General features: G+C 38.6%; 1 protein-coding gene across 2 annotated transcripts; it reads left to right on the forward strand.

Moving 5' to 3' along the window:
- The first annotated feature begins 86 nt into the window (after positions 1-86).
- On the forward strand, positions 87-26,707 carry Rnmt (RNA guanine-7 methyltransferase). Of its 2 annotated transcripts, none has more exons than XM_055622733.1 (11): positions 87-133; positions 6,246-6,683; positions 7,974-8,109; positions 9,659-9,784; positions 11,612-11,724; positions 13,671-13,852; positions 13,993-14,157; positions 17,076-17,193; positions 21,131-21,232; positions 22,198-22,231; positions 23,311-26,707. In XM_055622733.1, the coding sequence occupies exons 2-11, from the start codon at positions 6,288-6,290 to the stop codon at positions 23,346-23,348; spliced, it is 1,410 nt and encodes a 469-aa protein (XP_055478708.1). In that variant the 5' UTR covers positions 87-133; positions 6,246-6,287; the 3' UTR covers positions 23,349-26,707. The 2 variants fall into 2 exon arrangements, with proteins under 2 accessions (XP_055478708.1, XP_055478710.1); XM_055622735.1 differs by having other exon boundaries at positions 7,977-8,109.

Raw genomic sequence — 26,707 nt, forward strand, 5'->3', positions numbered from 1 at the left:
ACTCGTAGTTCCCGATGCTCCAAGTCTGGCGCTCGAGTTACTAGTCCCGGGCGCACTCCCAGGAAGTGACGTAACAAGGCACGCGTGGCGCCGGCCGGCGTTTCCGCAAACAGAATCGTGGATGACTGTGTGGGTGAGTGTGGCGTTCGGCGTTCTGGCCTTCCCTTGCTTCTTTGTCTTTAGTCTTGCGCGCTAAGAGCAAAGACAGGCCGAACGCCCGGACGTCTGGCCGGCTCGCTTCCCGTTAGCTCTCTGCCTCCAGTCCTTGCCTCATGGGGTTTATTGTGCCTGTAGCCGGAAGCAGTTTAGGTATTGCTTGTCTTGAAAGGGTGAGCGCTGTTGCTCCTCGAGATCGCACTAGTCCAGGGAGGACAATTTCCTGTGCTTTTTTCTGCTCGGGCCGAAGGGCTACGATAAGGGATGGATCGAGAGACTTGTTGGAAGCCAAAGAGGGCTTGTTCTTGTCTGCAGCAGTGCCATAGGAACCTGAGCCAGAGGTCGAGTAAAAGGCTGGGCCGGTCAGAGGAAGAGATGAACTTAGTTGGAGAGCTGCTTTCCCCCTTTCTGTTTCATTGTCTTGCACCCCGCTACAAGACAGTCAGGGTAGGCCGTAGAGGTCATATTTGCTATCAGGCACAAACCGAGATGACCAAGAAAAATAATTTACTTTTGAGTCGTTGCTGAGCTTAGCCTGTGCACATCCCAACAACTACAGTTCTGCCACCTCAATAAGCCAATTAATAATGAAAAACATAAAAAGATTGGCTGTGTGGAACGTTGGGAAGGGACACAGAGATATCCATCCAATAACCCTTCCATCTTTTTGAGTCCTGAAATGAGGGTGAGGTTTAAATGGAAGGCAAGAAAAAAAAAAAAAAAATGCAGCCTGGCCAAGTGTGGTCCCGCCTGTGATTACTCATCTTTACCTGGGCTTCAGTCGCTTCCTGTGAGGTGGTCCTATTCCCTTTGGCTTGCTCCTTTCTCGTTTCTCAAAATAAGATTCCTAGGGGAAATGTTCATCTTCTCTCCCACTCTTCCTCTTCTTGCGCTCCCATCTCATCCCTTGTCCCTTCGACCTTTCTCTCTTGGTGTTCATTGTTTCAGGAATTGGATAGATCAAGCGACTCAGGTATCCCTTTTGAATATCTTGATTTCTGTGAGGCAGTTTACAGTATGATTGCAGCCAGATCAAAATACGGATCTCCAAGTCAGTCAACTTTTACCGTAAATTTCCTTCTTCTTTGTTCTATCAGGATGTCTCCTTAAGTATTTTCATTATCATTGTTGATAGTTTTATTATTAAAATTATTGATGTAAAGCTAGGGCTCAAACCCAGAGCCTCGAGTATGCTCTTGTGAACGAGAATTCCTTGAAAGAAGCTATGACTACAAAGCTGTTGACTGGCTTTTAGAATTTTGGTGATCTTTAGAACTTAATGATTCAGATAAGATGGAATTTTGCAATTTCAGATTCTAATTATTTTGGCCCATCTTTAGTCCCCTTACTTGCCATTTATTCTCCTCTGTATGTGACCCATATTTTTTGTGACCATTAGGTAAATCCTTTGGAATGTACAAACAGACTCCTGGTTCTGACCAGCTAAAAGGCTAAGGATTCTGGAAGAAAGAACATCTGGGTCCTACAGCTGAGATTTCCTTGCTTTTCTGTGACCCACCTACCTGATGTTCCCACCAGTGTATTTGAGAAGTGTTTGAATTTATGATTTATTTCTTCCGTAACTATAAAACTTACTGGAACCATGACCATGTTAGAAACATGGAATTTTAGCAACCTAAATCTGTGTCCCTTAGCCATTATCACACAACTTTGGCTCCAGAATAAGCTATCACCTATCCCCTTCGAGGTAAGAGCTATTACTTTCTTGTGTGCTAAAAAGTGCTCTATCTTTGAGTCGACACATACTTCTAGACAGTCTTACCCGCTTTTAGGACAGCTAATCTGTGGAAGTATAGACTATAAAAAAATTCACCCTTAAATAAGTAGCAGTACTACTTATAATTATAGCTAAGGATAATATTTCCCATGGTTTTTATGATTGTAAAAATAAGTTTTTTTTTTCCTAGGCAGAGATGTCAGAGAAGAGTTTTCATAAGTTGATGACCAGTTTTTCTTGATACCGATTTATAGTACTTACTCTAAGTTATTTTCCTAGTTGATTCTGTTTTGTTCTCTGGTTCAGTTGTTCCTGTGTGACTTGTTTCAGTATTCTTTTACTTTGAGTATTGGTTAGTGAAAACTAATGTCCCCTGAGATCTTTCTCAGTTTCCAATGACTTGTTTTTACCTGCTTAGATAAATAATTCCATCTTTTCTCTATGCAAAAGGTCTTTAAAATTAATTTACCTCTTGTCTTCTTACTTTTCTATTGCTGTGATAAGACACTGTGACCAAGGCAACTTTTAAAAGAATTTATTTGGGGCTTACAGTTTCAGAGACCTAGAGTCCATGAACATCGTTGTGAGGGAGTATGTCTGCAGCCAGGCAGACAAGGAGGCAAACAGGCAGGCATGGTTCTGGAGCAGTAGCTGAGATTCACAAGCACAAGGCAAAGTGCTGTCTTTGAATAGCCTGGCCTTTAGAAACCACAAAGCCCACTCATGGTGACATGCGTCCTCCACCAAGGCCACACTTTCAAATCCTAGGCAAACTGCCACCAACTGAGATCACATATTCAAATATATGAGTGTGTGGAGCTCGTTCTCATTCAAACCACCACAGGTCTTTATTAATTTTAGGACCTGGAATTTCAAGGTCTCTTACTGATTTGACTTTTGGTTTCCCTTTTCCATTTATTTCAGCAACACAGCTTGATATTTTAGTAGAAGTATTTAAGTTGTAAATTTAGTGGCAATAGTTCACATTGCACTTTGTGGTGGTAGGTCTGCAAACTAGTTGAATGAGTTATTAAGTAGACCATAACAATTCCTTTCTTATGGATTACTTTCTTCTTCCTCCCATTTTACACATACACCCCAGAACATATTTGAAAGAGAATTACTGTTTGTTACACGGAAGGCTAAGTCTTTAAGCTGTTCTAAAGCTTTCCACTCTTCTGTGTTATTACAGGGTTCATTATGTAATAAGGATTTGAAGAGTCTTGCCTTTCTATACTATTTTTTGCATAGTCAGAATACCTAAGGAAGCAACTTATAGAAAGGAAAGATTTATTTTAACTCACAATTTAGGAGATTTCAGGCATTGCTACTTGGTTTTGGTGACTTGGGCCCTGTAGTAAGACTGAATAACATTCTGGGCCCTTGGTAAGGCAGGGCTGTAGAGGAATTTTAATTCAGAACATGGCTGCTCTGGCAAGAGATCACATCCAAAGTCTGTGTGATCCTACTGAAATACAAACAGCTTTAATCCAGGAGACAGGCAAGCAGATTGAGTTCAAGGCCAGCCTGGTGTAGAACAAATTTCACATAAAGAAAAGCTTAGGTCCAGGTACATGCATTTAATCCCAACAATGAAGGTAAAATTAGTTTGTAGACGGAAGCACCCATGTTTGAAAGTGATGTCTAATTGTGTGGCAGAGAAAATGATGAATCAGAGATTTGACAGAATAGGATACGCCAACTCTCACAATAAGAGAGAGGGAAAGGGAAGCTACTAAAGGGATGATGCAGAGAGAGGAGGCAGTTTTTACCAGGACAGTAATAAGAGAGCCAGGTTGCAGAGAGAGAGAACACAGGTGAAGACAGAACGAGCCAGAGAATGAGAAGGAGACAGAAGATTAGAAAAGATTGCTGGAGTTAGAGGCCAAGCAGAGCAATTCAGAGGCCAAGGGAGAAGCCAGATTGAATAAGTCAGCTAGGAGAGGAGTTTGAGCCAGAACAGCGGAGTTGAACCAGCTAGCCCAGAGCTCAGGAAAATGAGAAAGGGTGAACTTACTCAGCAGTAAGTCTCAGAGGCTGAAAACATTCTAGGCCTTGGTGAGACTGTATGGAGCTTAGAAGCTTCCAGGGGTAGGCCTGGGTTAGCAGACAGGCAGTAATCCTCCGAAACAACAATTGAAATTGAAACAGGCAAATAAAAGTTCGTTTTACACACGCATTATGCTAGTGAGAGTGTGTAAAGGAGGAGGCAGTTCACCTCATTGGTAGTCAAGGAGGAATTACTGGTAACCAGGTATAATTTACACTCTTCCTCCGAACAGCCTTTACTGCCTCAAGTCTCTGGAACCTCCCAGAATAGTGCTGAAAGCTACAAGCTAACCAAGCATTCAACACAAACCTGTGTGGGAAGTTCACAAACAGTAACACTTTGCTTGAGCCCCAAAGTTCCATGACTATTTGATAATGCAATTACAGGTAGCCTACTTTCAGTCCCCAGAGTTAGCAGTTCAGTGCTAACTTCAGAGTTTCTTGACACTCAAAATAGTCCCTGTGCTGTGAGAATCCTGTAAGATGTAAAAGAAAATTCCATGGTCATTCTGGTGGGTCCTTGGAATGCCAACAGGATTACATACAGTGAGGCCAGGCTTGAGAAGTGGGAACAGGGTTGCTCTGAGGAACTGGACTGCAGGCCATTCATATTATACACTGGCAAAAAAATTATAAAGATTTGTCCCTGCCGTGAAACTTTGTCACAGGCTGAGTTTAATACTAACAGACTAATCAATCTAGTGGAGGAAATGTCAACATTAAAGCTGTTGTATGCTTTTTGGTTGTTTTTGCCTTTTGGGATGGGTCTTCTCAGGTACTAGTCGTAGTTACTTTTGTATTGCTGTGACCAGTTGCCAGAGAAAGCGGTTTAACTTAGAAGAATTACTTTAGCTTGTGTTTTTTTGATGTTTCAGTTTGTGATTGTTTGGCTCCTTGCTTTTGGGCAGAATACCATGGGCAACAGTAGTGTGGGGCTAAGGAGCTTCATTTCCTAGTGAGGCAGAAAGGAAGTTGTCAAGGGTGGGCATAACTTCTCTCCAGTGACTGCTCCAAACTAGTCCCCAAGTTCATATCTCGAGGATCTCCCAAAATAGCTCCACTAGAGGGGACCAAGCACCAAAGCCTGTGGGGGAATACTTTCATACTCATATACCAAGGCAATGTCTTAACAGTTCCGTTAATTAAACAGGCTAAAGAACTTAACAAGTATGTACTAACAAATTTATGTCTGTGTAAAAATTAATATACACAAGGTAGGAGGAATGTTTAGTTATTAACTGACCAAAACAAAACCTGCTTGTTAATGGAGTATATACCTCATGGCTACTCCAAGAATTTTAGAATTTAGATGCCAAACCTGTATTTGTGTATCTTAACTTCATTTGTCTTTTTTAACGTACATAGTGATTTTTATAAATAAAATTGTAGATGTTTGGAAGAATTCTAGTTAACACTATATATTTGTAACTTTATGCATATATAAGCATTTCTTTTTAGTCCCAGTGTGTACAGCCTTTGGACATTATGAAACAGTGTCATCTACAAACTTCGTGCTTGAGAATTGCGTTGTTCAGTTCATGATTTTTGTGTTGGGCCCCACTCGTAGCTATAATGGTTGTAAATGATACTGGGACATAGGTTAGTGTTGTTATAAACAAAAACGAAAACCCCAGCCATTCTATTTTACCAATAAAGACTCAGGAACCAGATGCTGGTGTGAAAACTTTCTAACTGAGAAGGCAGAGAAAACACCCTGCTGACTTTCCTACTCAGCTCATGTCCGGATGGAAAAGACCCAGAGAGCTCATTAGCTCTTCTGACAGCCCAGGAGGAAAAGGCCAAAAAACCCAAGGCCAGAGTCCTGGGAGCTCAAAGCCCAAAAAAGCCAGGGAAGCTGAAGAGCTGAAGCCTAATCTAAAGCCAAGAGCTTAAGCTAAAAGCTTTTTTCTACTTCTCCATGCTGTCTTAAATACCCCTCTACTCAAAGTCCCTCCTATTCTTTAATCTCTGTCAGCTGGTTTCTTTCTCCACCTCTTGACCTAGGGTTAACTTTATTAAATCCTGTGAATAGAAAAAGAGAACTCTTGGATTAAAGATGTGCTAGGGCTGGGTGAACCACAATATAATCACCTGTACAATAAACAGAAAGTTCTTGGATTGAAGTTTTGTGGTAGGGCTCAACCACACCAAATAAAACACAGGGTTTTACAGTTGACAGTTTGGGGGTTCACAGTGGGATAAAGTATCCTGCAACAGGTTAGACATTCCTGCATGATTGAGATTATCTTACAGTCTTAGCATTAGTGTTTATACATAATATCTTTTTTTATAACCATTCCAGTGTTGTTGCATGAAGTTTTGCTGTCAGTTCAAGTAACCAGAAATGGAAAGTTCTGCAAAAGCAGAGAAATATGAAAAGATGTCTTTTGAAAAGACAAAAGTGTCTATAGATTCTGAAACAGAATCTCTTTCAAGCGTTAATGAAAGCATCACTGCATCTGGGCAGAGGCTTTCCGAAAAGACTCCTACATGCCAGCAAGTAGATCAACCAAAACTGAGCAAAGAGTGTGAAGATTTTCTTGCAGAGCAAAATTCAAGGCACGTGGAAGACTCTTCATCCAAGAAAAGAAAATTTGATGTTGAAATCATCTTAGAGGAAAAACGCTCTGATGATGGAAATGTTTCAGAGAAAAGAAAGCTGGAAAGGGGTGACGTTTGTGAAGATGAGCCTTCTTCTGGAAGGGTCACCCAACCCGAGGACGTTGGAAAAAAACGGAGGGTATGCTGCGATTTTTATTTTTTACTTTTAATTCAGTGTGATGACCAGGAAGATGGAACAGCTGTACATATGTATTTAAACAAACAGTTTAAGAATGTTTTGCTTTTAAATAAGTATAATCTTAAGGCACAATAGACTCTTAACTCTTAAAATTAAAATTTTGTTAAGGTGAAAGTTGTGCTGGGATAATTTTCATATTATTTTGAAACTCTTGTTTGACCAGAGCTGTAAAAGCTAATTTCTATACTTTGCTTTTTACTAATTTTTTTTTTTTAAAGATGGCAGTGTGTATGGCCCAGTTGATTTATTTTTTCTTTTTTTTATTGGGTTGTTTCAAGTAGCCAGATGATCACTTAAAGTAATAAATGTCAAAACTGTGCCCAGCTTTATTCTCCTTTATTAATGTGGTAAACTGTAATAGCTTCCAGCTTCTAGTTCGGTTTACATAGTTATTTAGTATAATTTTGGTTTAAGTTGATGCAGAAGGCTGATATGGAGCTAGGGATAACAAGCATTTACCATATAGGAAAGGATTTTGAGGCTGAATCTGGGATTGGAGAGAAAGAATACTTTACAAATTAGTAACATTTTGCTATCAGGCCTGAAGAAGAAAGTAGCAGGCCAGGCTTTCACCAATGGTATCTTTGTAAAAAGGTAAGCTTACATGTTAAACTTTAACACTGGCGGATTTTTTTTTTTTTCAAGTAAAATTTTACCCTCAAATTTGATATGTAAAGTAAAAGAATTAGGTGCTTTGAAAAGTTAGATGTCAGAAGCTGAAGGCCTTTACCCAGTATGGAATTTTTTTTATAGAATGAGTAGGGTTTACTAAGTGCAGATTGAAACTTGTTTCATTAGATTATTAATGTGTAATAAAGGTCACTGATAATGAGTGTAACCTACTAAATTCTAACTCCCCTATAAATGCATTATGTACCCATCACAATAAATTCCTACTAAAAAAGTATAATAGCTTATTTTTTTGTTCCCTTTTAGGAAATTTATCCATTGACTATAACTTATTAAGTTGAATAAATCAAAACTTTGGAAGAATAGTAGTTTTCTTAGAACATTTAGCCTTAAATTATATAGGTGAGGATCACAGCACAGACCTAAGCTGGGGAGACTTTTCGTAAAGAATCAGGGAGATCCTTCTTAGGTGAGATAGTGAGGAGTCCAGCCATGGCTCTGTGAAGTTCCCTTCAGCGGTATTTGCTTGGTCTGTAAGTGTGAGGCTTTTTTTTTTTCAGGTCATGCTCTAACCCTTGATTCTGTCCCTTTCGTTTTCAGAAGCTGGAGGAAGGACACAGCTCTACCGTGGCTGCCCACTATAATGAACTTCAGGAAGTTGGCTTGGAGAAGCGTAGTCAAAGTCGAATTTTTTACCTAAGAAACTTTAATAATTGGATTAAAAGCATTCTTATTGGTATGATTGGTTTTTGCTCTTTAGATGAAAGATTGAAAATTTTGTTGAATTAAATTGCTTTGCATAGGGCTGGACATTGAGCCCAAGGTGCATTTGCTGAAAGGGCTCTGCAACTCACCTGTACCCATAGCCCATTTCTTTGCTTTTGTGTTCTCCCCTCATGTTTTAAATCATATATAAAGCTACGAAGGCCGTCATTTATTTTTACTTCGTGCTCACACTTTGGTTTTAAAAAACTAGAGAGTTAAAAGTAGGCTCTTGAGGTAAATGATTTTACAGTTTGTTTTTGGTTAATTGTATGGGGTATTCGTGATGCTTAGTTGAAATTAAGGTGAATGGACTTTAATTTGGCAGTGCCCTTTATACTGAGAGTTAATGTTACCCAAGGCTATTACATAATCCTCTACTAAGAGCTTTAGTGTAGTGGCATGTTGGACTGAACGTTGAGTTTCTATTGTGGCAAGGGAAAGCCGGTATTATCCCTTTACCTGTATGCCTTGAGGGAACTGGGAACAGGTATCATGGAGCTTGTTTGTTTTATGTGATTATTTGGGGAAAATACTGCATACTTTGAGGACTGATCAAGACATACACCTTTAGAGCTAACATCTTGTCTGTGGAAACTTACCTTTAAAATTAAAATGGAAATGAGTAGAGAAAACATGACTTAGAAACTAAGTATTGCTTTCTCTGTCTAGTTAAATGAGACTTGTATGTTAGTTTAGAGAAATTTTAAGAGTAGATTTTAAGTTGAAGTTTTTTGTTTTTTCTTTTTGTCAGATTTTAATTCATACAAGTAAAATTTAATGGAAATTCTGGCAAGTTGGCTTTGACAGATGTTTCTACATTTAAAGGTCATTTTGTTGTTTTGGTGCATAAGTATATAATATTCATGACAGAGACTTAAATATAAGATACTTATGCTTCTATTGAAAGCTAGTTTCATTTCTGCATTGAAAGGCAGAAATATTTGTACTGGATATTTTAGTCACCCAAATAGCAAACACAAATTATAAATTATTAAAACACAGACTAAGAAAATAGGGAAAATAAGTATAAGAGAAGCCTTTCAAACTAATGTTTGGACTTCTGCCTCTTTCTGAGGTTAAAGATCGTTATAGTTTTTTGAAGAGTTCTTAAGCCTGACTATAGAGAATAAGAATAAATTACTATTATCATTCCATAGTAAGTGTGTAAGGAGATAAATAGAGGAAGAGACAGAGAAAGCTGTAAGAAGTACAAGTTAGTTTTTCTCTTATTGTAGATGTTACAGGTGTTTTTTTTTTATAACTTAAATGTTATCTACTTAATGTTGATTCAGATTTTGAAAGTATCCTTCAAATAAACATTTTAACCTTGTAAAGTGATATGTGTACTCTTTAATGGTAAAGGATCGAGTTAGTTATTCTTTGTTAGATTTTGGAATATCAAATTACAAATTAACTACATTAATGTATTATTGTCTGTGATGTGTCAGCCAGAAGGTTTTAAAGAAGTTGCTATAGTAAAAATACAGAAAATGCATTATGACTTATTTCTCTCTTTTTAGGGGAATTTTTAGAAAAGGTACGACAAAGAAAAAGTCGTGACATCACTGTTCTGGACCTGGGATGTGGAAAAGGTGGAGATTTGCTCAAGTGGAGGAAGGGGAGAATTGGCAGGCTAGTATGTGCTGGTAAGATAGATATTGACATGGTGAAGAGTTATTTTGGGGGCCAGTGAAATGGCTCAATGGCTAAAAGCAGGTGTAACCTCCCAAGTTCAGTCCCTGGAACCCACATAAAGGAGGAAAGGAAAACACTTGCTTAGGCACGGTCTCTCCCTTGCTTACATGCATAGATATAGTGGCAGTAATAATAACTAAGTGTCTTAAAGGTCACAGTTATTTTGGTTAATTAGGTGAATCGGAAACTAAAAGGGTCTCCTTGCCAACATGATGCTAAGGTATCTTGAGGCACCTTTTTCTCTTGGGACCCATGCATATAATAGGTGTTTTGAAAAATTAGGTAAGATTTTTTTCTGATGGTTTTGTAATACAGCTAATGTTACCTTACGCCCACCAGGTATCATATTCTTTCTATTTGAGGGACCACAGGAAGTACAGCAGCATTGTCTCCGAAAGTACTACCCAGATCAGTAGTCTTCTCAGTTTTTTTAATTTGATGAGTCATATATACTAAAAAAAAAATTACTGAAGAATAATAATTTTATGTGTGGCTATAGCTGTTGATGCTTGACCATGTTAGAAATTGAGGCTGCGATTTTTAATTTGTACAAATTTTAGTGAGAATCTGGCAAGTTGACGTTGACAAATGTCTTTACATTTAGCAAGTCATTTTGTTATTTTGGTGAATAAGTAGTTGTAAAGGAAAGGTGGCATTAGCCTTTTTCAGATAGTTGCAGTTATTCATCTTTGGTGAGATGTTAGCAGTGGCAGTTCTATAAGATTAGTCATGATGTGGACCTGAAGCCTTACTGACAAATGCTATGTATTCCCCAGTTTCAGATTCTTCGGTCTGTCTTGTATTTCCAGAATGGTTTCAAAATACCTGGAAAATAGTGTTAACTAAAGTTGCCTTGTGGCTAACAGCAAGAAATCACATTTGCTTCATATTATTGCCAGACACAAAAGTGGTTGATACAAGTTTTTTGGGGGGGAAGAGTCAAATTTTATCTGTAACAATAAGTACTATGTATTGTGTCGCTTGAAGTGACCCTGTTCTTTAAAAATACATATGTGATAGTTTGATAGCAAGTTTTTAAAGTTAAAATGACTTGTTTTGGTCACATGATGATGTCGGCTTACAACTCAGGAGATGTGATGGTTCTCCTAGTAACAAGAAAAGTCCGCTCTTTGTTGGAGGCCAGGCCTAGTCCCTCCCATAAGAAAGAAGTTGTAAATGAAAACTGGCTTTATATGAAGAACATGGGGCTCCTCCACAGCACTATCGGTGCCACTGCTTTGCATGTTTTTACCCATCATTGTTTTCCTGTCATGAGTGCAAATCTCATAGCAAGAGCAAGAACAGAAGCTTTTTCAGAATGAAAACAGTAACTTGGTATTTCACAAAATGAGCTTATAGATGGTTGTTGGGTTTTATAGTTCAAGTTAGAATCTAAGTCTTCTGCCTCATATTTAAAACCCAGGGCTGACAAGATGGCTCAGTGCATAGAAGTCCTTGATGTCTAAGCCTGATAAGTCCCCAGAACCCAGGATGGAGGGAAAGAACCAATTCCTGAAAGCTGTCCTTTGACTTTCACACATACTTGACTAGTATAAGTACTATTAAGAAAGCTGCTCTACAGGAACCCAGAAGCTGCTTATTCTGTATGGAATGTGATTGGACATTTGCACTGGAATAGAAAACAAAGCCTTCATTTAAAAGGAACTAGATAGAACCCTACAACCTTGTCCTTCTCGTACACCTGGATTTCATGCCACAGTTTATCAGTTGAGTTGCTTTTCTGTGTTGACATTTATTAACACCCTTTACCCTTCCAGATATTGCTGATGTTTCTATGAAACAATGTCAGCAGCGTTATGAAGACATGAAATGTCGTCGTGATAGTGAGAATATTTTTAGTGCAGAATTTATAACTGCTGACTGTTCAAAGGTACTTTTTTTGTTTTCATTTTTAGATTTATTTTTATTTTATATGATAAGTGTCTGCCTACATATGTGCTGCTTGTATCACGTGTGTCTGCTACTTATGGAGGCCAGCAGAGGGCACTGACTCCCTTGGAACTGGAATTAAAGATACTTACAAGCTTCCATGTGGGTTCTGGGCATCCAGCCTGGGTCCTTTAAAAGAGCAGCCAGTTCTCTGAACTGCTGAGCCGTTTCTCCAACCTCATCCTTTAAAATTTGTTTTCTTTTTACAATCCTGGGATCAAATTCAGGGCCTTGGGCACCCTGCCTCTCCAGTATTTAAAATTAACTCGTTTGATAAAATGTAAATAGAAACATTAAAAATCCTAAGGCATGCATTTTCAATTGCTACTAGAAATCCTGCTATGATAAGCCTTGATACTTTTAGGAAAGTTGTATGTTTAATAGTTGGATATTTTGAAATCACTTGGTTGCTTTTTTATTTAGGCAAGATTTGTTTTCTAATAGCATCCCTTAGTATCCCCTGGGAGTTGGTTCTAGGATCCCCAGTGTCTACAGAAGTGCAGTCACCTATATAAAAATGGCATAGTATTTGTGGATAACTCATACATCCTCATGTATACTTTAAAAGAATGTTTAGATGATTTTTCTATTGTACCTCATGCACTGAAAATGCTGTATAGTTATATTGTTTAGGATATAAGTATCAAGGAAAAGAAATGTATAACAATTAAAAAAATTACCTCTCATCTTTAATCTGTCATTGGTTGAATTCACTGTTGCAGAAACTAAGAATATGAAGGGCTGCTTTATTTTGCAATAGGCCTGGACTTACAAGTGTGTTTTGTTCACCTTGTAAGTTTATGAGGATGGTTTCCTGTCATATCAGAATCATTGTTTTTCACTTTCTGTTGATTTCCTAAAATTCTGAATTGAATTGCTGTCCGCCTGGGAACTTGATGTTCTTTAAGTATTATTATATTTAAAAACATTTAAATGGTACATGTTTCGTCATATGTTTGCATCCTGGAAAATGAGGATGAAAAATATGCTGTTTAAAAGGTGAAAAATTAAGTGCTATTTCCTTTAGATGCCAAAGGGTTATTTTTTTGTTTGTTTTTGATTACCCAAATTATTGTTGAATGTTAGTTTATTTTTATATTTTTTTCAAGACCAACTGAGTTGTTATTATTCTTATGTGTGTGGGGAGCAGTGTCTACTTGTGACATAGCTGCCACAGGAGGTCAGGGGATTCCAGCTCAGTCTTCACCTTCCACCTTCTTTGAGGTCATGCCTTATTTGTTGCTCTTCTTTAGATCCCAGACCTATGAGCTTCCAGAGGATTTTCCTGTGTCCACCTTATCTCACCTTAAGAATGGTGGGGCCCCTGACACATCCTACCTTTGCCCTGAGTTACATGTATCCCAGGAACCCAAACTGCTGAGTTTCTCTCTGGCCTGACATTTTTTAACACTTTAGATTCTCCGCATTTTTTAATCTCCATGAAAATGAGAGGCAAGGTTATTTTATATGTATGTGTTGGGTAGGTGGGCAAGTGCACTTGTGTGTGGTTGCCAGACGAGAACCTTGAGTGTTGCTCTGTGTTTTCTGAGACAGGGTTTCTCCCAGGGCGCTGGGGAACCTTGGCTAGGCTATGCTGGCTGGCCAGTGAGCTCTGTGGTGCTGTTTCTTTCCCCCGACTTTCACTTGTGCTATCTACCCATACCTGCACATTTTTTTAGGTCAGGTTAGAATACTTTTTCTTAAATGGTCCTTGTAATATGTACATGACAAGAAAAAGAATAAATAAAAGGTTGGTGAAAACTATTGGTTACCATCAGGGTATATTTACTTAAAGACTCCTAAATTCTAGTAATTTACTAAAAACTTTTAATCTATCTTGTAATTAGTTTGAAATACTAACCCATTTACCATTTACATTTGTTACAGGAACTTTTGGTTGAAAAATTCCATGATCCAGAAATGTACTTTGATATCTGCAGCTGTCAGTTTGCTTGTCATTATTCCTTTGAGTCCTTGGAGCAAGCTGATATGATGCTTAGAAATGCTTGTGGAAGGCTTAGCCCTGGGGGCTACTTTATTGGTACTACTCCCAATAGCTTCGAGCTGATGTAAGTGACTTGAATCCAATTGAAATAGTCAGGTGCCTTTTAAAATTGCATAATGTAGTTTTTCACATGTATGATAAGATTGAAAGGATCAAAAATCTTAATCATAATTCTTTTATTTTGGTTGTGGAACAACCTAATAGAAGACGCCTTGAAGCTTCAGAAACAGAATCATTTGGAAATGAAATATACACTGTGAAATTCCAGAAGAAAGGAAATTATCCTTTATTTGGCTGCAAATATGACTTCAACTTGGAAGGTGTTGTGGATGTTCCTGAATTCTTGGTCTATTTTCCATTGCTAACTGAGTAAGAATGTCTTGATCTGTTGCTTTTTCTTTCCCCTCATCCCTTGTTCTAAGGGGACATTCATATTGTATTTTAAATGTAACACCAAGAAAAAGCCTTAGCTGCAGAATTGGTGTCCACTTTAAATAACTATCTTTCCTAAGAGAAGGGAGCTGACTGCTTATAATCAAGGCAGAAGATAACTAACCCTACAGGTATCAAACACAGCTTTGGTAATATAAAAATGAGTATTCATAAATCCAAGATCCTTTTTTTGAAAGAGGTTATCAAAACTTTTTATTTCAGGATAGCTTTGAAATTGCCTTTGGATTAGCCCAGTGACTTTGGTTTTATGTTTGTTTGTTTTTCTTTCTTTTTTTTTGTTTTTATCTTTTTGAGACAGAGTCTCTGATACGTATTTATGGCTGTTCTTCGAACTTGCTATGTAGACCAGGTTGGCCTTGGGCTCACAGATCTACTTGCCAGATTGAAGGCATGTACCATCGTGCCCAGTTTCTTACAGGTTGATTATACATTCCTGATTCATGGGTGTATCACCTCATGCACATTAATTCCCAAGAATTCTGGTGAACTGCAAGTACAGGAGAAATTGAAGGTTCTGGACTTTATCGTGTGGCTTAACCTGCAGGATTTCCCTGCCAGGAAAATATAATAAAAGATGGAGGCTATATTCAGGTGATCAAATTTCATACTCTTTGAAAACAAAGATCTTCTATTTGAATATTAACCGAGGAAGCAGGAGGTTTTGCTTACCAGATTTGGCTGGTGATTATTTTAATCTAGACCCAGTCACCTTGTAAAATTCAGAGTATAGAGTTTTCATGAGTTAGTACAATGTGAGGACCTCATGCCAGGTGAGTGGCTCATTCTTGTAGTCCTACACTGAAGAGACTGAAAGGACTACTGTGAGTTTGCGGCTCTAGTGTAAGACTGTCTCAAAAACAAGGAAAGAAAGTAGAGAGCTGAGGAAAGAGGGAGGAAAGGAGGAAAAGAGAAGATCAAGTAAAGTAGACATGACAGGCCATGAAAATACCATATACAGTGTAACAGATACAAGCTGCTTACAAAATTTAAAATTTTAAAACAATTTGCTTTTTATTTTAAAACTTAATAAACCCTTCAACTTCATAAAAGAAAAAATTAGTTTTTTTAAAAAATTGTTTTCTCTGTTAGCTTGATGTTTTTGCTTATCAGAATTAGTAGTTTTAGTAGACCCCAGAAAATAAAGTGACAAATACTGTTCTTCAGTGCTGAGCAAACTCATTGTTTTCTACTTAAATTGCTTGAACACAATAATTTTAGTAAGTTATAGCTCCTTTCTTTAACATATAATTATTTTCATCTCATTAATTTTTTTTTTAGAATTTTATGTAGGAGTTACAGTTTTGATCAAATCCATCCCCTCCTTCTCCAAACTGTGTTCCTTCCACATTATCCTCATGAACTAACGGCCTTTTCTATTGTTGTGATGATGATGATGGTGACAATGATGTAACCTATTACGGGAAGAGTTGCCCATGTTCTCAGGTCTTTTTCCTATTGTTTGTGTTCTGTGATGAGGCCTGGTCATCTGGAGTTAGTTTGTTGATTATGTGTTTGATGGGAGTTCCTTAGTCCACCCATGTTGAGTGGGAATCTGTTCCTCTTTTTTGCTGTCAACTAATGGCTGATTTTAGCTTAGGTAGGAGGCATATACAGTTCTCTTAATTAAACTTATTTTGGTTTGTGATTTGTGAGGCTCAGGTGATTTCAATGTAAGTTTTTCAATAGATTACTCATATTCAGTGTGTGTGTGATTGCTTCACTGAGGTCTCTGGACAGGTTCAGGTGTGGCTGAGGTATCCAGATACTAAGTGTAGGCCAGTGCTCGGGTTGTGGAGTTGAGGGGAGTGGAAAAGGGACCTTATCAGCAGTGTGTCACGTGGGATCAAGAACCAAAGCTCATTGTGGGGAGCTGAGGAGATAGCCTGCTTGTGTTCCTCCTTCCTGGGGCTGAGTCAGGGGAAGTGCAGTATGGTGGGATGAGAGACATAATAGTTCCACCAAGAAAACCAATGGCTACAGCCTAATGTATCATTTTTTAAAATGTATTTATTTGTGTAAGTATTTGGTGATGCAAATGTTAAGTAAAAATGTTGAGGTTAAGATGGCTTCTTGTCATTTAATTAAGAAATGAAACAATAATGTAATTAATTTACTGAAAAACCCATTCATATTGCTCAAATAGGAGTCTTTGTCCTCCAGACAGCTTCCAACATTCTCTGTAGATGGTATAGAAAAGTAAATAGGTTCTGGAACAAACTATAAAACCTTAACATTTAGAAGTTGCATTAAAGGGAAACTATAAAACAGTCTTCAAAGAAGCCATCCAGATATAGTTTTGATAGGAAATAATAGTTTATCTTACCAGAGAATGCATATTTTAAGATGTTAGCTTCATTTGCAGCCATGGGGTATTAATAAAGTAGATTTTATAGAACAGCGCTCTGTATGACCCTTTCTTCATGAATTATTTGTCACGCTGAATGAAAACCTGTCTTCAAGCGTATGGATCTTTAGAATGCTTGTTTCCTCATAGGCATGTAAGTTTTTACTCATCCTTCATTGATATTATTCTGCTTAACATAAGTAAATAGCTTTTTAGTTAAACCCAGATGTTACTGCTGTCACTTAAAAAGTATGACATTAAAAGACTAGAGAGATGGCTCAGTGGGGGAGATGCACTTACTGCCCAGCATGGTGGCCTGAGTTCAAACCCTGGGACCCACATGGTAGAAGGAAAGAGCCAGTGCCCTCCAGTTGTACTCTGACCACCCACCCACACATTCAAATACACTTAAACGTAAATGCGGTAAAATGATTTTTTTTAAAGAAATTACAAACATTTGAAAGCCTTTCCATTAATCTTTTTTGGACAGAATGGCAAAGAAGTATAATATGAAGCTCATCTATAAAAAAACATTTCTGGAATTCTATGAAGAAAAAATCAAGAACGGTGAAAACAAAATGCTCTTAAAACGAATGCAGGCCCTGGAGGTAAGTACACAGAAAAGGCATGAAGGGCTAGGACTTGGTGAATATGTTAGGTATTCTAGGCTTTTTTCAAAGTTCTTCAGACAGATTGGAGTTGTGCAGATGTTCTACCGTCTGAGACAGGCTGATGCAGACTCTTCCATGGATGCTCGTAAACACTTGGTGAATGAATGAGTGGTACTCTAATCAGATTCTGTTTCCTAGGTAGTCCTACTTTAACCCAGAGCTGTTGGCAGTGTGGACTGGAAAGAACCGTGTCTGTGCTCTGGTGTTATACTGAGAGCCCTCCTGCCTCCACCTATTAGTGCTTACCTGTAGCACCTGTGTCCTTTCTGCGACAGGCATGTTTTTGGGTAAAATTGAGACTTCCTATCTAGAACAGTTCTCTGTGACCAGGTCCGCAGTTGAGGACCTCCTGGCCAGGGCCTAGGTAGCAAGTACATACCAAGGTGTAATTTCGTTCTGATGACTCTGGTGATGCTTTGGTAATTTGCCATATACTGAGGCCAAGGCAAGAGCCAAGGTCCTGTTTCTTCCCTTTGTGATGTCTGGGCCTGGATGTGTGCAGATGCTGGACTCGAAGGAATGACGCCAAGCTGGGTAGGCGGGTCGGTGAGCTGCATCTTGGTCTGGTAGTGAAGGCCCAGAGAGGAGAACGCCTTCTTTGATGTAGCTCTTTCAGTGATCCAGCTCTTTTTATTGGGAGAATAAGGGTTATAGAAACCTTGGGGAAGTGGGTAGTGAAAGTACATCATTGCCTGGGGCTGAGGTGCTGGGAATGTTTTATTTGCATGGAGAGGGATTCCAGGTGCTAGCTGGAGATGTCCTTATGAGGAAACCCAATACCTGGTCACCAGGCTCTGTGGCTACCTCAGTAGTTGGTAGAGATGGCAAAGCAAGACTACATGCACTGGGACACGCAGGCATTGAACAGGGAGGGAGTGATCCTTACTCCTTCCGGTCTCAGGATGAGATTGTTGGGGTTTGGATGTGTCTTGAACTCACACTTGCTCCAGGCCCCTGGTCACATGGTTCATATGCCCTACATAATTTCTGTCCTTCTCCTAGTACAGCAGTGAGAGTTGCGCAGGCATTGGTTGCTTTCCCATTTCCTTTCATTAAGCAGATAGAAAGTAGTCAGTGTGCTTGTTATTTGTTAAATTCATATGCAAAATTAAGATGGTGATTTATTTTTAAATATTAATATTCTCTTTGTTTGTTGTTGTTTGTTATGAGGTCTTATTCTGTGGTATTAGTTGGCCTGGAATTCATTATGTAGAGCAGATGCAAGTCTTGAAACTTGTAGCAGTCCTCTTGCTTCTGAGTGCTGGGCCACAGGTGTGGGGTCCAGCAGCTTAGAATATTACTTTAAGTACTTGAAGCCTAGCTTGCCCTGCTTATATTCAACCATGAAAGAAGCAAAGCAATCAGTTTTTTTTTTTTTTTAAATCAGGCAGCCTAATGCTTAGGAAGGTTCAAGGTCACCTAGCTGTTAGATAATTAGACTTTTTTGGGTGTCCATCATTGTTCTCTTGAAGTTGCGACCATAGTTACTCCCTTGCATTTTCTTGAAATTCTAGTTGACTTTTGAAACCTAGAATTAATTAACTTCATCAGTTATACAGCCTGTCTTTTAGAATTAAGAATGTTTTTGTATGTGTCCCATGTTTTAGAATTATGGATGTTTTTATTGGCTTTGTATTCGGGTAAGAGCTTGTCCTGAGGTAAAAAGGAAAAGGGGAAGCTGTAATCCTCATATGTTTGCACATCGCCCTTCTCAGATGGATAGTACATGCACGGTCATTGATTCCTTTCAGTCTATAAACAGTGGATTTCTGTTACTGCCTTAAAATTTGTTTAGGTAACTAGATTGCAAGAGAAGAAGGATCTTAGGGTTTTTTGTTTGTTTGTTTGTTTTGTTTTAAGTGAGATCAAGACACAGGCATTGAATCTAGTACAGTGTAAGAGTGGGTAACAAAAGAGAAGAAATATTCAAAGGGCAGTGAGTATATAAAAAGGAATGCAGCAAGGATGTAGACAGAGGCGTTAGAAAATGGGATGTTTGAAGTGTTAAGTAATAACTTCCTGTCATAAGCACACTGCTTTTTCAGTTTGCTTTCTCCTTCATTCTGCCCTTGAGGCTATGACCCTTTCTATGGAGGAGCATAAACAGAAATAGTTTGCTGGTTGGAAAAGTGTTTTGCTGGTTTACTTCTTGACTAAGCTCCTGTGTGCCTGTGAAGGACATTGTTGCTTGGGTGGGATATGGAGGACAGTTTGGAGGGATAGTGAGACCAAGGGTGGAAAGAATGGTCTTTAGTCCAAGTCAGAGATTTTAAGAGGTCTTCTGAAACATGCAGCATTTGGCTGCCCAGGCTTTCAGCACTAGACCTTTGCTGCTTTCCCATAGTATTCAGAGGAGGAAGGCCAACTGGGAGGCTAAGGGCCCAGGGACTAGAACCACAACAGTCAGACCTTTGTTCTCACTTGGAACTTCGTTGGGAAACACTTCTGGAAGGGTGACTGCTTTGAGGACAAATACTCACTCAGACACTTGGTAAGGTGGTGGTTGTTGACGGGGAGGGCAGATTTGTAGCTCTCACCATTTACTTGGGTCATCTGTCAGTAAAGGAGTCAGTAACTAATGACTTGACTGGATTACAACAGAATGAATGCGAGCTATTCAAAATAAAGTTCTGAAGCTTTGTGATATGGCGACACGAAAATCAAGAGAGTGAAACTCAAAAATGTAATTGCTTTTGTTAAGATTGGATAAATAAAGCTGTGAATGCTAAGAATATGCAAGTCCCACAAAGCCATGTAATTTTGTGTTTTATTTTTCATAAAAGCTCCTATTGTGTAGTCTAGGCTGTCTAAGAACAGGCAGTGTTCCTGTCTCTATCCCCTGACTACTGGGAATATAGGCATATGCTATCAGGCACAGCAACACAGTATACTCTAAACAGCAAATAAATAGCTTTCTTTCCAAAAAGGGAAAGGGGCTGAGGAGATGGCTCAGTTGGAAGACCTGAGTGATAGCCCTAGAACCTATAAAATAGCTGGGCACAATTGCTGGTGTCTAATTGTAAAGGCAGAGATGCCCTAACCACTGAGCTCCAGAACTGGGAGAGACCCTATTTCAAAAAATAAGGTGAATGATCGCAAACAAAGTTGACCCCTGGCCTACACATACACATACCCTAAAGAAAATGGGGGAAAGAGAATAAAGTAGACATTTGTGAGTAATTCTCAGGAAAGTTTCTTAGGACAAGCTAGGTTTTAAAGTGGCTACATCCAGCTCAAGACTAAAGACTAAATACTAAAGACTACTTTGTAGTATAAAAATATATTGCTTAAAATGAATTAAACATAGCATGTGAAGTATTCTAGAATACTACTTTTTCCCAACAGTTTTTTAACTTTTAACAGAAAAGCCCTTTAGCAGAAGTTAAGATGTAGATAGATGGTTTCTGTGAATGACCCTTCTTGAGAATTAAATTATATAGTTCATCCAAATTGTAAGTCATCTAAGATGATAGAAGTTGGCCAGCATAGCTACTTTTAAAGCTAGTTCCCTCTCCCACCTTTTTCTTCTATGTGAAAACTGTGTATAAGGCCTAGAGAGATGGTTTAGTAAGTAGTTCAGAGCTCTTGTTGCTCTTGCAGAGGATTTGAGTTTGATTCCTAACATTGTATCAGGTGGCTCATAGCTGTCTGGTGCAACTCTAGCCTCTGGATCCCCAAGGGCCTTCTGGTCTCTGTGGGTACCTATACACCTACACATCTTAAAAAAGAAAAAAAAAAAAAAAAAACAAAAAAAACACTTGTAGTTGTGAAACAGTACGTAAGGATTATTCTTACTGTTTCAGTCGTTTACCCTGTCAAACTGTTAACAATTGCAGTGAGAGCTCTTAACTAGAATTTGCATTTGCTTCCTTAGACATACCCTGCAAATGAGAACTGTAAACTTGCCTCTGAGAAGGTGGGTGACTACGTGCATGCAGCAGAGTACATGAAGAACAGTCAAGTGAGGCTGCCTCTGGTGAGTTTCTAGCTTTCACAGTCAGGAAAGGAGCGTGTATTGTATGGAGACTTGGGTTATATCACTTATTCACAATATTTAGACTAACTGGATTACAGACTTGCAAGTAATAATCTGTTTTCCCTGAGTTGTGAAGCTTTTGATGCTATAGAATGTAAAAGATGTTTATTTCAGTGAATAGCATAAAGAGAGCTCTTATGAGGCAGCTAAGGGTGGGGAAGAATCACAGGCTTGGTTTGCAAGATCCTTGCCAACTCAGTATCGAGAGGGAATTTTGAGCTCTGTGTACTTGAATGGACATGAAGAATAGAGTATTTTCTTTTGTATTGACTTCTTTGGTCAGGCTCTCAGTTAAAAAGATTGTGATGGTAAGACAAGCTATGATGGTCTAAGTGAAGACTGCAGACACTCACACAGCATGTTTCTCTTGATGCCTTAGACTATTCTTCACTCATAATTTCTTCACGCTTTCGGGAGGTCCTAGAACTGACACTAGATCATATGACGTCAGTGGCCTATGCAAAACTGCACATACCTTCCCATACTGAAATGTTGCAAGTTTTGGCAAGTGTAATTTATTTGACGATGCATACTTAGTGGTTCTTTTGGTAAAATATGATGTTAAGTTTTTCATTTTTAAGTTATAGATTCAAGGAAGATACTTGTTTCAGTTATTAACTCTCCTCCCCAACAACTACTAGGAGTATAAAGAAATTTGTGTTTTCTTGCTAAAACATTTGCCAGTCCCTAATACCAGGGACACTGAATATATACATTGAGACTATGTTTTAAATTTTTTTTTCAGAAAGTTAATCTTACCGATAGTTTTTAGATGTGTATCTTATAATTTTATGTATTTTTAAAGTGAAGTAAGTGAAGATTTTGCCAGCTCTATCCTCTAATAGAAAATAAGCTTAAATTTCTTCTGTATTGAATCTGAAACTTTCTTTTTTCTAAAATTTTAGGGAACCTTAAGTAAATCAGAATGGGAAGCTACAAGTGAGTATATCATTCAGCTAACTGACAATTTCTGTGATTCTGTTGTAAGGAATCATTAAAACTTGAAAAATTTAGATTTTTTTTCTTATACATTTTGTATTTATGGTGATATATCAAAACACCTATCTCCCACATATATGCATATATCCATTTGTCCATTTGCATAGTGACAAGAAAATATATGTGTAGGCTATGATACGTAAGTATTTTCACCAAATACTTGTTAATAAGCAGCTGCCTTTATCTTCACCTCAGGATTCTGTTGAATTGTTTGGCCTTCCGTGCATATAACTTAATTTGGCCATTCAGCTGTTGACAGCAGAAGGGGCGTATAGAACCCTAAGGAAAGCAAAGTAAGCAGGGCTCATATAGAGCTTGTGTTTGGAAACAAGTGTCCTACAGACACATTCTGACGTGAGACTGGTGTCTTCACAGTCCTGGCAGGTGTATGAAGTCCTGGGCTTCTGTAGCAGAGTGATGTAGAGGACTTCCGCTTTCAGATACTTAAAATTAAGATAAAGGAGTTATAATCCTTTACATGGGTGTTTTGAGAACCTGAACACAGTTTTTATTGTCTCTTTAAATGTATGTAGATTATACTGAATGCAAAATAGTAGTCAGAGACATACTATTTAATACTGAACATTGATTTGCAAAAATTATATGGAAGGACTTCGGGGAATTAGAAAGCAAACAAGTATGCCTTCTAGAGTTTAGTGGAAGAAACAAACATAAATATTGCCAATTTAAATACTGACGAGGGGAAAGGTGGGTGGAGAGCTTAAAGGTAAATCTTCAAACTAGCAAACCCTGAGAAGTAGTAATATTCATTGTTATTGAAAGCTTAGTATCCGGACTGTCAAATTGTGTGATTTCAAATTATGAAATCAGATTCTTGTTATTAGTGGTGTTAAATGGCGAACTAGAATTTTGTTTTGAAATAACATAAATGATCATGTATCTACCCCCAAACTTAAATAATAGAAAATTGTTGACGTTTTATTTCCCAGTGCTGCTTGAGAACATTTCCCTGTTGATAAGAGTAACTGAACTCTGGCTTTCCTTTACCTCTTCTTTAGGTATCTACTTGGTTTTTGCCTTTGAGAAACAGCATTGAGCAAGTTGCCTCAGAGCAGCACTCCATCCTTCCACAGGAACAAACCATCTCAGATACGTTTGAGAACTGTTTGTGTATTTTAATAGTAAGTTCTAAGTGTGTAGGATGCTGCCAAAAAGTCTGGTGTATAAAATTGATATTTACTGTCTGTGACAGGTTAGCATTGTGTGTGTATATAAGAATGCTTCATCTTTAAGATCTATTTTTAAGTAATATTTTAAGAATTGTTTCTCTCTATTGTCAAAGACTATAACAAGGCGTGTCAGAGCACTGACCTTTCCACAGTGCTATGATTTGCTGAGTGTGTTTACAGAGCTGACTTTACAACTCTAGAATTGGCAAAGAACGCTGGTTTGCCACCATGCACTCATTTCAAGTTGTGTTACAGTGTTTTTCAAGATTAAATGGTTTGTGTTCTATGCATTTGAATGTAAGTGTTCATTACATATTGCTAAAGTTATAAGATTAAAATTTGATTTTAGATTGTCATAAGAGCTACCTGGCTAGATTTTGACAGTCTTTCAATAAAATAACTATTTGCTAATACCCTGCAATTATGTGACTCTATAGAAAATTTTAGGTGGCAGCATAGAGTTATTGTGGAATGGTTGATATTCTCTTAAGAATTTCTTACCATAACAATTATATACTCCAACTATTGCGGTTGTAATTAAGGTATGTTTAACTTTCTTCATTGGACAGTGATTCAGTGGTTAGATATTCTTAAGATTTGCCATGTCATTCTGTCACATAATGTCTTCAAATGTCTACATGCAAGTGCAACGGGAGTAGCATGTAAGATCGACTTCTGATGCCTCTTTACTAACAAGAGACCTCAGTTACTAAGGCTTTGTCCTTCTTGGTCTCAAACAAGCAACACATACTCTTAAAACATTGGTACTTCACACAGCAGGGCCCACTGTCTAATTGTCTCTTGAAACAGTCACTTGTTGTGGCACTGATGTGGTCAGCATGGCTGCCTTCCAAGTGTTTACATGCTGTCTCACAACCATCATAATTGTCATTGTCAATTATAGAATTGACTTCTAGAACTGATGCCCATGTAAACTGCTTTCTTACATTTAAGCAACTTGCTAGCCTTTAGATGTATCAGGAAACATGAGAGCAAATATGATTATATATTTGTTTAAAATTCATTTACTTAGAGGACAATTTACAAAGATGCTACTTTCTATAAAAATCTGTAGTACTTCCTCTAAAAGTAGGCTTAGCACCAGAGAGATGGCTCAGCAGTTAATAGCCTTGGCTGCTCTTGCAGAAGACCTAGGTTCAGTTGCTATCATCTACATGGCAGCTTACAGTCATCTGTAACTAGTTCCAGGGGCTCTGCATCATCTTTTAGCCTCCCTGGACACCAGGCATGCACATAGTGCAGGCAGAACACTCACACATGTAAAATAAAAATAATTGTTTAAAAAATTAAAAGCATAATCTCAGTTCATGTATAATCACTGTTCTTAGTATGAGAGGGTAAGTCAGGTCCTGGTGCATGGGTTGGGGTTGGGGGAGAAAAGTTCTTGCTCTTAGAAATTTAAAATCATTTTATTCCTGAGGAAGGTACCATTAAGTATGATGGTTTGGCAGGTAGAGAAAGCTTTGTCACAATTCATGATCTTAGTTAATAGGTGATACATCAATTTTTAGTCTCTTTCTGCCGTTTCCATTCCATTCCATGGGTTGTTTTTAGGAGAGAAGAATTCCTCAAAGGGTGGAGTAATTGATGGCTATCCCAAACAACAAGAAGAGAAATGTGGAGTTCCCAGGCCCTTTCCTGAGGAATCGGAGAGAACTGGATGGGGTCTGAGATGGGCTCTAGTCATTACACCTACTGTCAAAGACGTAGGAGAGTTCCCATGATGCCACAGTACAGGAAACAGTTCAAGCAGCTGCCTTTTTTCTTTTGTGTTGTCCTTATCTGTTGAGCCTCTACTCCTCCACTGCTTCTTGCTGAAATTAAATGACTCGGGTTGTAGTCTTGAGGACAAGAATGGGAAGGTGGCCTTTTCCGTTGTTTCTTTCATCAGATGAGACTTTTCCAGCATTCTTGGAACATAAATGTTTAATTTTGTCAGGACTTGTAGTATCTGATGAGAAAGGTATGGCTTTTCATTGTAGGATCCAAGAAGAGTCCCTTATCTTGGGCTTGGTGATGAAAATGGATCAGACGAGCTGTCCCAATGCTGCCAGGCCTGCACACACTGTACCCTCAAAGGTTGAGTTTCAAAATGAAGAGCAAGGGCTGGAGACATGGCCCAGGGGTTAAGAGTACTTGCAACTCTTCTGAGGACTGGAGTTTGGTTCCCAGCATGTACATTCAGACACCCACACATAAATAAAAATAAATCTTTGCAATGAAGATCACGTAGGCCATTTGTGAGAATGACACAACTCGAACTAGAGATAGTTGGCTTGGGGACAAAGCTTCACTGTATTATGACCTAGAATGCTGACATGGAATTGCTTGGGCCTAGAATTTACTCAGGGAACTTCCGTTCCAGTGTATCCAGTGCTGATGGGGAGAAGCTAAGGGGTTATCAGTCCCTCCCCATCCTTCTGGTGTCCTAACCTGCACAGAGAGCCTCAAGCTGGCTCACACACCACTTCAGTGCCCCTGAGCACTTTAGAGACTTTTGTCAGTAAGAGAAGGCTGTGACTGAGTAGAGTTCTTTAATGATTAATGGACCTGTGTGATGACTGAATGGCAGAGAGGACACAGACTTTTTCGAAGACCAAAGCCACATTAACAGACCCACTTTGCGGTAGGCTTTCACTCCTGGAGTTGCATACTTCTGGGTGTAACAGGTGGTCCTGCAGCTTGGGGTGATAGTGATTGAGGCACCTTAACTTGGGTGTAGTAATTCCTGGGTAAAGTGCTCTAGTAATTAAGGTGCCCTGGCAGAGACAGAGATAGACTGTTCTTCATAGTGTGGAGACCTGGTCCTCCAACCTTACTGTGTGGATGAATTGGCACAATAGAGTCTCTTTAAGATATGGAAATACTGCTTTAGTGTGAATTAAGCCAGCAGGCCGAATGTGGATTTGCTTGTTTAACCTCTGTTAAAGTATTGTATCTATATAGGCAATCAGGGATTCCGCACAGACAAAACATACATGAATTCATAAGCCAGAAGCTGGAAGTTCTCTTTGACGACTGTGATCTGTAACCATCACCCATTTCCAAGCAAAACCTTTTTCATCTGGCTTGGAATATTATGTGAATGAAATTAAAAGTACATTCTTTGGCTTTCACTTGGCAATGTTCAAACTCAATAGTAGTACATTGTTCATTCTCATGATTGTACAGTATTTCATTGTGTGAATAAACAACATTATCCAGT

Source organism: Psammomys obesus, unplaced genomic scaffold, assembly GCF_907164565.1.
Source record: "Psammomys obesus unplaced genomic scaffold, mPsaObe1.curated_primary_1811, whole genome shotgun sequence".
Classification (NCBI taxonomy): Eukaryota; Metazoa; Chordata; class Mammalia; order Rodentia; family Muridae; genus Psammomys; species Psammomys obesus.